Raw genomic sequence first — 12,168 nt, 5'->3', positions numbered from 1 at the left:
AGCGGACGGGAAAAGTCAAGTCGGTGCTGGCTGGAGGTGTGGTGCACAGGTTAAGGAAGGATACCCTACCATTAATACATTTACAGACTTAAGTTTCCTACATTCAAAGTGAGGCTGTTTCTATGTTTGTGTTATACTAATGCCTGTGATGGCACAGTTCTTGCACATCAGGACATGTTCAAATCTCTGAAATGAACAGGCTGTGTCTGCAATGCCCAGGAATTTGCTGTACTTAAAATGATACAATGTATTCTGGATTAATTGACCAGACTGGATGTGTAAGGACTATATGGAGTGTACATGTATACAGGTCTAACAGCATCTATCTGTCATGTCATATTAATGGTATGATATTTACAACTTTTATCTAAATCCTAAGGTAAGCCAAGCATAATTTCTTGACCTTTTCATTTCAATTTTCCTCCACCATAACACTGATTGTGAATAATTCATTATATAATATTCAAAGCAATCAATCATAAGCTTGACCACTGTCTCATTTATTTATTGATCTGATACTATTACGTCATACTTGTTATATTTCACTTATATGACGACAGCCAACATTATGGTGGGAGGAAACAGGGCAGAACCCAAGGGAAACCCACAAGCATCTGCTGGTTGCTGCAGACCCTCCCTGGCATGAGCTGAACTCACAGAGACGACACTGTTGAGAGACTTCTGAGGTTTGGTGCTGCACTAGCATCTTTGAGCACCGCATAAACAACCACTAAATATACAAATAAGTCACACAGAAAAACATAACCAGTCTAGAATACACATACATTACATAATCATGATTTGATTTGATTGGGGGAAGATGAAAAGGAATGAAACAACAAAGTCATGTGTATGATTTTAGTAATCATTTAACGTGTTCCTATTCATGACAGCAAACTTCCTGCATTCCTGATACTGCACACAGACAGTAACAAAATATACTGTCGTGAAGCGACTTATGTGTAAATTAAAAAAAAAGGTAAAATGACAACAGGTATTGCAGCCTCTGATGTCCCAAATTATACACAAATGTATTTCATACAGTTATGTCCAAACCGAATTGCCTTCCTTAGGAATGTCAACCAGTTGCCTTAGAATGTGTTCATTACCTCAGTTACGGTCTGCTCTAGGCCTCTGTAGCTGTTCTGTTTCTAGCTGTTGGGAATATCAAGAAACACACGAGCACACATATACTGGATAGTTCAGATCTGCTCACACAGTGTAATTTTCAATCCCAGTGAAAACTGGTCCAAACTCTGTAAAATCTAGTTTAAAAAAAATCTAAATTAATAGTGTGTACCAAATCTGAACTGTATGTCAATTCGTTTTTGAAAGATTTAACACACTACACATGTGCATATCAAGATGCCCCACATTCATCTTGCAAGGGCAAGAACATGGCTGTGTAATGCTGTCTACTATTGGACGGCAAAGTAGCCAACTACTTTGAATATTATTACTATATGATAATTACTTTAAATTACCTGCCTCATATTCAGCTCTTGCCCTCACCAAATCTTAAAAGAAAAGAGAATTCTAGACCAAAAGTATACATACATCGATAAAGTATCCCACATAAAGTTTAATGCATACTTTTTAGTTTCATGATGTAGATATTTTTTAAGATACTGCAGTTCAAATTTCAAGAAAATCGTGCACACAGAGAAAATCAAAAGCTCTGTTGTGTTATCAATTTTAACCAACCCGGTGTGACTTGTTTCTATAACCCGAGAATGCAGCTGGACCAAGAAGTCCTGCAGCATGCCTTACACAACCGCAAAAATCCTGTACAGAGCTAGCTGACCGCTAGGGGAAAATCCCGATAATCTGCAGGTTGCTAGCGGACTTTCCCATTTATGGCTGGAGAGGAGGCCAGCCTAATTTGCACATCAACTCACAGCGACTGCACTGATTAGAGGCTCCTTGATCATTGCGCCGCACTGGCACAGTGCCCACCTCAGGCACGGAAGCCCTGCCATTATTTGTAGCATTGTCAGAAGCACTGAGTCTTACAAATTATACCATTGCAAGTACCTCAATTGGAGGACTATACATTACAAAAATAAACACCCTGTCCAGGGTTTTGAACTCTCAACATGGGTCATGGATGTAAACAGTTGCTGCCTTTGCACCAACACACTGACTCTGGTGTCTACTACGTATGGTGGTGATACCCCATTTCCTGTTTCTGAATACCCTACACATCTGCCATTCATAGGGTACCTGTCAAAACACTCATATCTGAGAGAGAACACATACATATGTACCAATCTGTTTTTCTGTAGTATCTCTTCTCACTCTGTACGTCATGCATGCAAAATGTACCCATACAAACATAGCACTGAATGGACGTCTCTTTGAAAGCACGTAACGTTTTCATACCTATCAACAACCAAGTTTTCAATACAAAAAGCATCCAGGTGTCACAATCTGGAGGTCACTTCACACACATGCATGAACCATTTTCTCCTTGGTAACTCTCAGTTTCATATCCTCACTCCTCATACATCTCATCAGGTTGGTTTCTGGTTGCTGATTTTCGTCTTGCTTTCCTCTTGGACGGGTTCTTCCTCCTCTTAGCCCGTCTCGACCGTGATTTTTTGTGGTAACCTCTCACCAGGTCTGGTCGACCAGCCTTGATCATCTTAGCTTCCCAGACTTCCATGTGCCGGTAATAACGCTCAGTGTCCATCTGTGCCTCCTCTCTGTACATCTGACAACAGTTCACACAGACACTCACATAATCACACACTTCACTGCACTGGTCGCGTGTTCAAAATTTGAAATGTACCAAGAATATTGTATCACAAAATAGTGAGTGAGTGCTTTGGGTTTAATGTTGCACTTTACAAGTTTTCAGTCATATGACAAAGCGCGAGTCCTTAAAATGCATGTACTTGTAATGTGCCTCCTTGTTGCAGAATGGATTTCCACCACTCTTCTTTTTCTATTGGTGCTTCACTGAGACGACTTACCTAAGGCATTATACTGAGACGGGTCAACCAGTCATTGCAATATCCCCTTAATGCTGAACCTCTACAACTTCCTCTTTTTTAAAGTCTGACCCGATCCAGGATTGACCCAAAGCTGACACTCTACTAAGCCATCGGGGCCGGTTAATCAAAAAGAAAAGGAACATCTAAAAATGCTTTTCAGTGGCCATCTACTAGGAGCTTTGATTTCTGCCTTCCACTGATGATAACCAGCTATCATTAGAAAACCTCCCATGAGGAAAAGATTTTTCTGTTCCCAACACTGAGAATCAACTGTCTCACCTTCATAGCAATAATTCAGCACAAATTCGTCGATAAATGTACATGTACACTACATCAAAATCCACCTCCCATTATGCCATCTCACCATAATGCTGGCCATTTAAGAGATATATTCTTGAGTACGGCATAATACACCAACAAATAAATAAATAAAGTGTACCTCTTTTTCTTCTTCAGGCATCATTTTCCATCTTTCTGCCAACCCTTTCACAAACTGCTAAGAAAACAGAAAACATCAACAGGAAGTCAATGATACGGACATAAGGCTTCTGGATGAACTGTTAATATACATTAATCATAAGATGAGGGGGTTCACTGGATACATTAGCTATGCAGCCTATCTGAGCATAATACACGGATCAGAAATCCTACCTGCCAGGACCAACGCTTTACCTGTTGGGGATACTGGCTGTTAAGGTTTTCCCAGTTTGACAGACCGTTACCTGTACAGGAGTGTCCCCTCCATCCACCTGAGCGGCACATATAAACACAAAGAATGAGGATGCTTGTCCTCTAGGTTTACCCATCTTCCTGTTCGCAAGGCTGATACTTGCTATAGGCTTCGTTATCACCCTTGTTTTACAGTGTGTATGAACAGCCAATGGCTGTGCGCATACTTCCACCAGGGCATTTTCAGCCAATTGTTGGTCATGAGTGAATGTGTATTTCCTTGTTTTGAAGTAAATACATGAACGTTCAGATCTGATTTATTCCTTGACACAACATAATTCAACAGCAATGAGCAATAAGAACGTACATCGATGTGCTTTCACTGAAAAGTTCCCCCACTAGTAGGCAACACCCGTGATAGCAAAAGAGGCTGAACAGCTGACTGTTGGTTTGCCACTATTTTTATCAAGCCTATTTTGCTTCAAAATAATCATCCCCACAATAACCCTTAACAGGTCGATGTGCAAGAAGTTATTTTTTTTGCCAGCACTTCTATTTGTCTATTGTTGTTTTGCCACTAATTTTTATCAAGCCTATTTTGCTTCAAAATAATCATCCCCACAATAACCCTTAACAGGTCGATGTGCAGGGAGTTATTTTTTTTGCCAGCACTTCTATTTGTCTATTGTGAAATATTCCACACACTGCATACTTCTCACTACAGCCACATACCATGTTGCTTTTAACTCCTGTCAGTGTCAATAAATGAGGTGAAATCTGATTGGACCATGGATCATGCATATTTATGAAGGAAAGTTCAGGGCTATGAAGAGTTAATGTGGCTCAGTAAATCAAGGTAGACAATGATTAAATGCTTGATTAAATGAAGATGGGTTTTCCCCATTCAACTGTTATGGGAGCATACCCTCTCTCCACCTGACTGGCCCGCACAAACACAAAGAATGGGGATAATGGTTGTTTGGGTTTTCCCAGTTTGACTAACAGTTACCTGTATGGGAGCATCCCCTCTTTACCTGACTGGCCCATACAAACACAAAGTATAAAAATACTGGTCGTTCAGGTTTCCACAGTATGACTAACAGTTACCTGTATGGGAGCATCCATCTCTACCTGATTGGCCCGCACAAACACAAAGAATGGGGATAATGGTCGTGGAGGTTTCCCCAGTTTGACTAACAGTTACCTGTATGGGAGCATCCCCTCTTTACCTGACTGGCCCGTACAAACACAAAGTATGGCAATACTGGTCGTGGAGGTTTCCCCAGTTTGACTAACAGTTACTTGTATGGGAGCATCCCCTCTTTACCTGACTGGCCCGTACAAACACAAAGTATGGCAATACTGGTCGTGGAGGTTTCCCCAGTTTGACTAACAGTTACTTGTATGGGAGCATCCCCTCTTTACCTGACTGGCCCGTACAAACACAAAGTATGGTAATACTGGTCGTGGAGGTTTCCCCAGTTTGACTAACAGTTACTTGTATGGGAGCATCCCCTCTTTACCTGACTGGGCCGTACAAACACAAAGTATGGCAATACTGGTCGTGGAGGTTTCCCAAGTTTGACTAACAGTTACCTGTATGGGAGCATCCCCTCTTTACCTGACTGGGCCGTACAAACACAAAGTATGGTAATACTGGTCGTGGAGGTTTCCCCAGTTTGACTAACAGTTACTTGTATGGGAGCATCCCCTCTTTACCTGACTGGCCCGTACAAACACAAAGTATGGCAATACTGGTTGTGGAGGTTTCCCCAGTTTGACTAACAGTTACCTGTATGGGAGCATCCCCTCTTTACCTGACTGGCCCGTACAAACACAAAGTATGGCAATACTGGTCGTGGAGGTTTCCCCAGTTTGACTAACAGTTACTTGTATGGGAGCATCCCCTCTTTACCTGACTGGGCCGTACAAACACAAAGTATGGTAATACTGGTCATGGAGGTCTCCCCAGTTTGACTAACAGTTACCTGTATGGGAGCATCCCCTCTCTCCACCTGACTGGCCCGTACAAACACAAAGAATGGGGATAATGGTCGTGGAGGTTTCCCCAGTTTGACTAACAGTTACTTGTATGGGAGCATCCCCTCTTTACCTGACTGGCCCGTACAAACACAAAGTATGGTAATACTGGTCATGGAGGTTTCCCCAGTTTGACTAACAGTTACTTGTATGGGAGCATCCCCTCTTTACCTGACTGGCCCGTACAAACACAAAGTATGGTAATACTGGTCATGGAGGTCTCCCCAGTCTGACTAACAGTTACCTGTATGGGAGCATCCCCTCTCTCCACCTGACTGGCCCGTACAAACACAAAGAATGGGGAAACTGGTCGTTTAGGTTTTCCCAGTTTGTGCAACTCCTGAGAAAGAAAACAAAACATCACACAAACATTAACAGAGCAGAAATCACAAAAATATTTCTATACCCTCAGCAAAAAAAAAACGTGGAAACTGTGTATCCTGAACATTTCTTCACAACTGCAACCTAATTCTGGGATAAGAATGAATTTTTGAAAAATCAGCTGAAATTAGTCGGGGGTCTGGGGGACACCGGCCACAAACCGGGTACAGGTAGGAGGCTGGTGGAGGGTCCAAGGCGACAAAGTTCCCTGAAGCTCTAGGCATTTAAGCTTTTATGAACCTATGTTACCACTATATACAGGAAAACATCCAAAGAAGACAACATAAATCTATGCATGTTCATGTATAGCCTGAAATCAAGATTTATCAGGCAACCCAATTGCATTCATATTTATGGCAAGGTAAGAGATTACTTTCTACTTATGTACACAAGCCTTGGCCTTTGTCCATTCCAATTTATGGCCCATACATTGAAAACAATTAAATTATATCTTGCACCTTGTTGAAAGTCAGTCACAACATACTTTCAGATTCAAAAGTCAATAATTTATGAAGTTGGTTAGCTGCTTTTTGCTTTTGGGCTTTCTGATGTGCTTGTCTAGCAGCTTTAGCTGCCTGTTCAATTGTTTTCTTCTGCTCAGCCTGGCTCTCCTTTGCTCACTGTAGCTGGCACAGGGCTATTTGTTGTTCTTGTTTTCTCTTCTTTTTCTCAGCTTTTTCCTTCGTGTAAAAACTGGCTGCATTCTTAAAGTTCCAACACAATTTCCCATCAACTGGATCATGTCTGACGTCTACTTTTTTTGAAGAGTTGAAGGGAGGTAGAATTTCTGATCTTAAGTACGTATTTTACTGTCTAGACAGTACTGAACTTCATTCTGACTGATCTGATATCTTCAATATCACCCATTAAGTTAAAGGAGGGCTCAACTCTGGGCCCATGGAAGCAACTAAGTCATACAACAGCCATGGTGTATGGAGCCGGGTATCTCTTTGAGCTGATGACTGATGCCCACCAAGCATCAACCCTCTGTCCTTCAAATGACTTAATGTTGGAGCCCACCTGGTAGCTGTGGATTTCTAAATCAAGCTTGCCTAGCAGATCTTCTGTCAGGAAAGGCTTCAGAAATAGTGTGAAGCTGTGACAGTGTGTCCTCGGACTGCAGAGTCGAGAGAAGACAGACATCTCAACAACCTGTTATCCAGTGGAAGTATCTTCAGCATATGTTTTGCACAAAGGCATAAGCAGTCCACGCATTTTTGAAAAAAGCACCAACAACTTTGTCACTCTTATCGAGATGAAACCTATCAACTTTTCTACTACTCCCTTGATGTTTTTTCCTACTTTCAACTTAACAGTCACAGATCTTTCCAGCCAAGCCCATCAGAATTTCTTTTTCACAATGCTGTCAAACTATTTTACCTCATTTTCTTAACTCAGAAATTTGACCATTTTTACGCGAATTTTTTCATGCAGATAACACTAAACACAGTTTTGTACTGACGCGGAAATTAGTAACGCAAATTCTGATTGGATAACAAGCACTTCTCAACCAATCACAATGTGACAAAGCTACATTACGAATGAAGAACATTGTTGTTGATACGGTACAATCACAAAACTGTGATGCCACCGAGAAAACGTTGTCGCTCTTCCGCATACCCTCTCCCACCCAATATCTTTGAATCAAGTTTACACGAATTACAAAATCAACCCTTGGCAAAACAAAAACTCCCATCCCTGCTAATTCCAAGACTGATAAACAGGGATATAAATGGAGGAAAAATGAATGCATTTGAAATGCGGGATTAGCTGGATTAATTTTTCTTATGCCAGGGATACAAACAAATAACAATGTACATGTATTTAGCTACCACATGGACTATTTGTGTACGCACCAATACATGCCTCCTGTGTTTCCTCTTTCGCCTGTGTTCCCGTTGCGAGACAACCAATTCTTCTCTCTCTGCTGGTGTCAACTGATCCAGAAACTGTAGACGCTGAACTTTGTACGCTTCCATCCGCCGATGGGCTCGATCCTGCAGAGCCTGTGGTATCGCACATAGACATTTATTAAATTCTATTCATTTTGATGTTTTTCGTCACTGTGACAATTATTTAGTTATGGTATTTGGCTTTGTAGCTGATGTAAATAGAATTAAATTCAGAAAAAATCAGAACACCCATAAGACCCTCTTACTTATTTCATTGGTTTATGTTGTAATCAAGAGTATTACACAGCATTAGGAAAATAAAGTTGGAATCTTCATGTCAGATGTACTGACAATGGGGCGACATACCTTTGTATGCTGACATCACACCTGTACAACAGAGTTAATTTATACTCTTATCTATTCTTTAACACTGGTAATAGCATTACTGTCAAAATGTAATTCTGCTGTTTAAAACATCTAGCTACATAAAAGATATGTTTTAAGAAGATTTAATTTCATCTGTGAAAGTTCTCTTTCTTTAATGTTCAATATAACTCCAGACATTAAACTTCACAAAGCACCTCTACACCTTTGCAAAGCAAAATACCTCAATAAAATGGGACAGCACTCTGCTGATGTAACTCAACAACTGGCTTTCACTCTAACCCTACATTTACCTTCTTCTCTTCTTCACTGATTGTCTTCCACATCTGCCCAGCAATGGCTGCCACCTCTTGAACTTTGGCACCTGTAACAGTAGAATGGGGTAGAGCTGAAATGTCAGGGTACCTTGATGAGACCTACTAATTCAGTGAACAAACTATGGGCTTCTCTAATCTGTCCCGACAGAGACAGAAGAATGGCAATAGTCTAAAATGCTTGAGGCTTCCTTACGTTTTTTGACTGTAAATAATAATTGTAAAAGTAGAAAATATAAAGTGGTTTGATAAATTATTAGGCTTCAAATTATGGCAAAAGTTATGCAGTCCATTTCTAGCCACCCTGCTAGAGGTAGAAGAATTAATAACAAAGGTACATCACCAGTACAAGTCAAGTCATCCTTCTGCATGGCTTAGCAATAAACCTGGAAACCAAAAACACACCAACAAAAGATCAAAATGGCAGAACACTGTAGTCCTTACCTGGATTGTTAAGTTTGATTTCATCCCTTTTTTGTCCAAGAAAATCGAAAAAAGCTGTAAGAGGCCTTTTTGGTGGCTGTAGCTTATTACTGCCAAAGTATCGACACAAATTTGTTGTCTCGCATGCTGGCCTGAAATGGAAATGCACACTGTAATATCTGACCGTTTTTTTTCTTCATATGTTTTTTCATTAATTTGTATTAATTTTAAATCAATTTGAAGACTAAATCAGGTCTTCAGAGGACCTGATTTTTTTTCAATAAATAACATCCAGAGTAACTGACACATGCCATACCTGTGAAATAAATCCATAATACATTTTTCACAAAATTAAATGAAATACAATGTAAGCCAATCAACCTACGAGAAATTAACAGATCAACTTTGTCTCCAAAAACCTTTCAATGTTTACCTTATAGATGCTCCCTATACTCACAAACTACTTAGCAACAGATATGACAAGCAACTAGTTACATCTTTGAATCAACTTTTACTGTGGCAGAATCCCCTAATACTGTGTTCTGGGATTTCACTTCCATTTAATAGAAATACTGTACTTGACTTCAGGATTATTTAAAGAACAACCCAAAGTCTTCATGTCATCAAGTACAACTGACCATACTGAATGCTTCACAATAATGCTATATTTTCTATACCAGTATCTGTGTTTATCGCTTACGGTTATTCATATGTGAAGGTTTATGCAGTTTGGGTTATGGTTTTTCCGATGGTTCAAGTATTAAATGCAGCAAAACTCTGATTGTGATATCTGATAGTCAAATAGTTTGATTTATCAAACACTGGCCAATGATAAATAAGCAGTGCAGAGCAGAATGTTTGACTGTGAGAACTAAGGGAGCGCCTACTGGATGAAACCATGATGAGACTGCATTTGACACAGGTGTCTTATCAAAAATGCCTAAGCGGATTTTGTAGTTTTTCTTTTCCAACAATGTCATTATTTTAAAGGACAAGGACAGAAACAAGGTTTCATCGATGTTAGAAATAACGCATTACTCTATTAGTTTTACAATCATTTGTTCTTTGTGGTGTCCTTGGAGTCTCACACTGCCAATAGTTTGTTAAAACTATCCACAATGTGGATAGAATTCTTCAAAATGTCAGCACTCAGATTAGTGATTTATTTGAACACACCGCCATTTTTTTCTGTTTATTTTATTACATAAGGTAATATTATGGGATAACATATGCATATAGTACGACCTGGCCTACAGTATCATAGTTTTGAACCACAATCAACTGTTGGCAACGATTCAAGGGTTTGCGAGAGACTGTCAAAGAACGAGGCAAATGGCAGTTGTCTTAAATCCCAAGTGACAGCATGGTCTGGACTCTTTTCTCCTGAGAAACAATACTTTATTGGATTACCATTGCAAAATTGTGTGTGGCAATGGGGGGAGGACACGTTAACTTATAGTGTGGATTTAACCAGTATGTGGAGTGCTTATTTGCATTGCAATATGTTCTTCACGACAACAGTGATAGACGCGGTCTATGACTAGAGGAAGAGCAGCCATGCTTATGGCTAGCCCCAAAAAACTCCAACTCCTTTTCTTATATTGGCCTAGTGTCATTGGAGTCTCGATGTTAACAGTATTGATTTCATACTCAACGGAGGTCCAGGCCGATTCCCTTTGTTATTGAACAAGTCTGATGCAAATAAAAGACACCAAGATAAAGACCTGCTTTCTGCACCCATCGCACCGCCACCATATGCCCCTCCTCGCTTTAAAATATATTTATTATAGCCATGACGGCTTCCATGGCACACATTCCTTGGTCCTGGCTGCCATCTTCCAACTGCTCCACTATGATGCACGACCTCGGTGTAGGCCTACATGTAGCTGCTCAACATGGCAGCCATGGCAGAGAAGCATGCACTGTGGAAGCCTTCATGGCAATAATAAATCTATTCTAAAGCGACTAGGACATATGGTTGTGGTGACACGGGTGCAAAAAGCAGGTATTTAAGTCGGCATCTTTTATTTGCACAAGGCTTGTTCAATAGCAAAGAGAATTCGCCTTCGTTGCATACGAAATTAATACTGTTAGCTTCGAGACTCCTACGACGCTAGGCCAACATAAGAAAAGGAGTTGGAGTTTTTCGGTGTTACCTTATGGTGTGTCCCAAATATTTCTGAACTAACTAGTATACTCGGACTTGTCATGAAAAGTTCAGCCATTACTGACATTAATCAATGGGAATGGCAATGCCCTGCAAAGGAAACCAAGCCCTTCCCCGTCCCTACAAGGGAATATGTTTTGAGAAAGACCGTTGGTAAGTTGGCGGTTATGCAAAAGCAACAACAACAACACCCAATAGTCAACTGCTCAAGCCAGGCATACATGGATATTTTTAACTACATTAGGAGCTTGGGAAGGCTATGCAGACCCACTCTTCAGGTTGCACTATTTTTTTATTTATATCTTTACCGCTAAACCGACCTGATACATTTCGATGAGCCTATCCTGAACAGAGCATTGATAAGTGAAAGCCCACTCTGTACACTTCCAAGTTTGACCGCCATGGCGATTCTATAAGACGGATCGGGAGCCAGAGACCACGTGATCTTCTTAGTAACAAACGGCGTGGGTGAAGAAAACGGTCCTCCCAACGTTATGGCATAGGAAAATGCCTATTTTTTTAATCCTTGTCAGTGATCTTGTATTCGTTGTATTTGTATAATACGATGAGTATTTCTGCAGAGCTTTCGTGACGTTATTTTTGTACAATTAGGCCTTACTGGTCGCTAGCGAAGTGGCAAAAAGTGACAATTTCTCCAATGTTTCAACATTGGGCGGCCATTTTGTTGTAGACGTGAAGGAGTGGTCATGTGCCCCCCAACTTCCGATCCGTATCACAAAAGACACGCGCGATGAAAGTGCCTGGCCGCGATAAAATTAAAAAATAGAAATGTCCATAAAATGAGACGTCATAACGACGTGCTTACAACGTCTAACAACGTACAAAAACAAAGTGTTTATTTAACCCTGTACGGAACTGTTACTTTTATTTATTAATTATTA

General features: G+C 40.5%; 1 protein-coding gene across 2 annotated transcripts; it reads right to left on the bottom strand.

The window, feature by feature from the left end:
* Window positions 1–960: 960 nt before the first annotated feature.
* Window positions 961–11,946, bottom strand: LOC135469211 (transcription factor A, mitochondrial-like). 2 transcript variants are annotated; one of them, XM_064747771.1, is made up of 7 exons: window positions 11,587–11,946; window positions 9,121–9,251; window positions 8,656–8,726; window positions 7,943–8,092; window positions 5,950–6,045; window positions 3,436–3,492; window positions 961–2,713 (listed from the first exon to the last, which is right to left on the bottom strand). In XM_064747771.1, exons 1-7 carry the CDS (start codon window positions 11,667–11,669, stop codon window positions 2,495–2,497), a joined length of 807 nt encoding a protein of 268 aa, XP_064603841.1. In that variant the 5' UTR covers window positions 11,670–11,946; the 3' UTR covers window positions 961–2,494. The 2 variants fall into 2 exon arrangements, with proteins under 2 accessions (XP_064603841.1, XP_064603852.1); XM_064747782.1 differs by having other exon boundaries at window positions 3,436–3,489.
* Between the last annotated feature and the right edge of the window lie 222 nt (window positions 11,947–12,168).

This window comes from Liolophura sinensis, chromosome 1 (assembly GCF_032854445.1).
Source record: "Liolophura sinensis isolate JHLJ2023 chromosome 1, CUHK_Ljap_v2, whole genome shotgun sequence".
Taxonomy (NCBI): Eukaryota; Metazoa; Mollusca; class Polyplacophora; order Chitonida; family Chitonidae; genus Liolophura; species Liolophura sinensis.
This window is presented reverse-complemented; position numbering and strand designations above follow the sequence as displayed.

What these genes read in the sequence shown, in the direction of transcription:
- LOC135469211 (XM_064747771.1), bottom strand. Translation starts at nt 11,669, where the DNA reads ATGGCGGTCAAACTTGGAAGTGTACAGAGTGGGCTTTCACTTATCAAT. An exon ending in AATCAAACTTAACAATCCAG is followed by an intron (nt 8,727 to 9,120) that starts GTAAGGACTACA and finishes CTACTGTTACAG; the next exon opens with GTGCCAAAGTTCAAGAGGTG. An exon ending in TCAGTGAAGAAGAGAAGAAG is followed by an intron (nt 8,093 to 8,655) that starts GTAAATGTAGGG and finishes GCGATACCACAG; the next exon opens with GCTCTGCAGGATCGAGCCCA.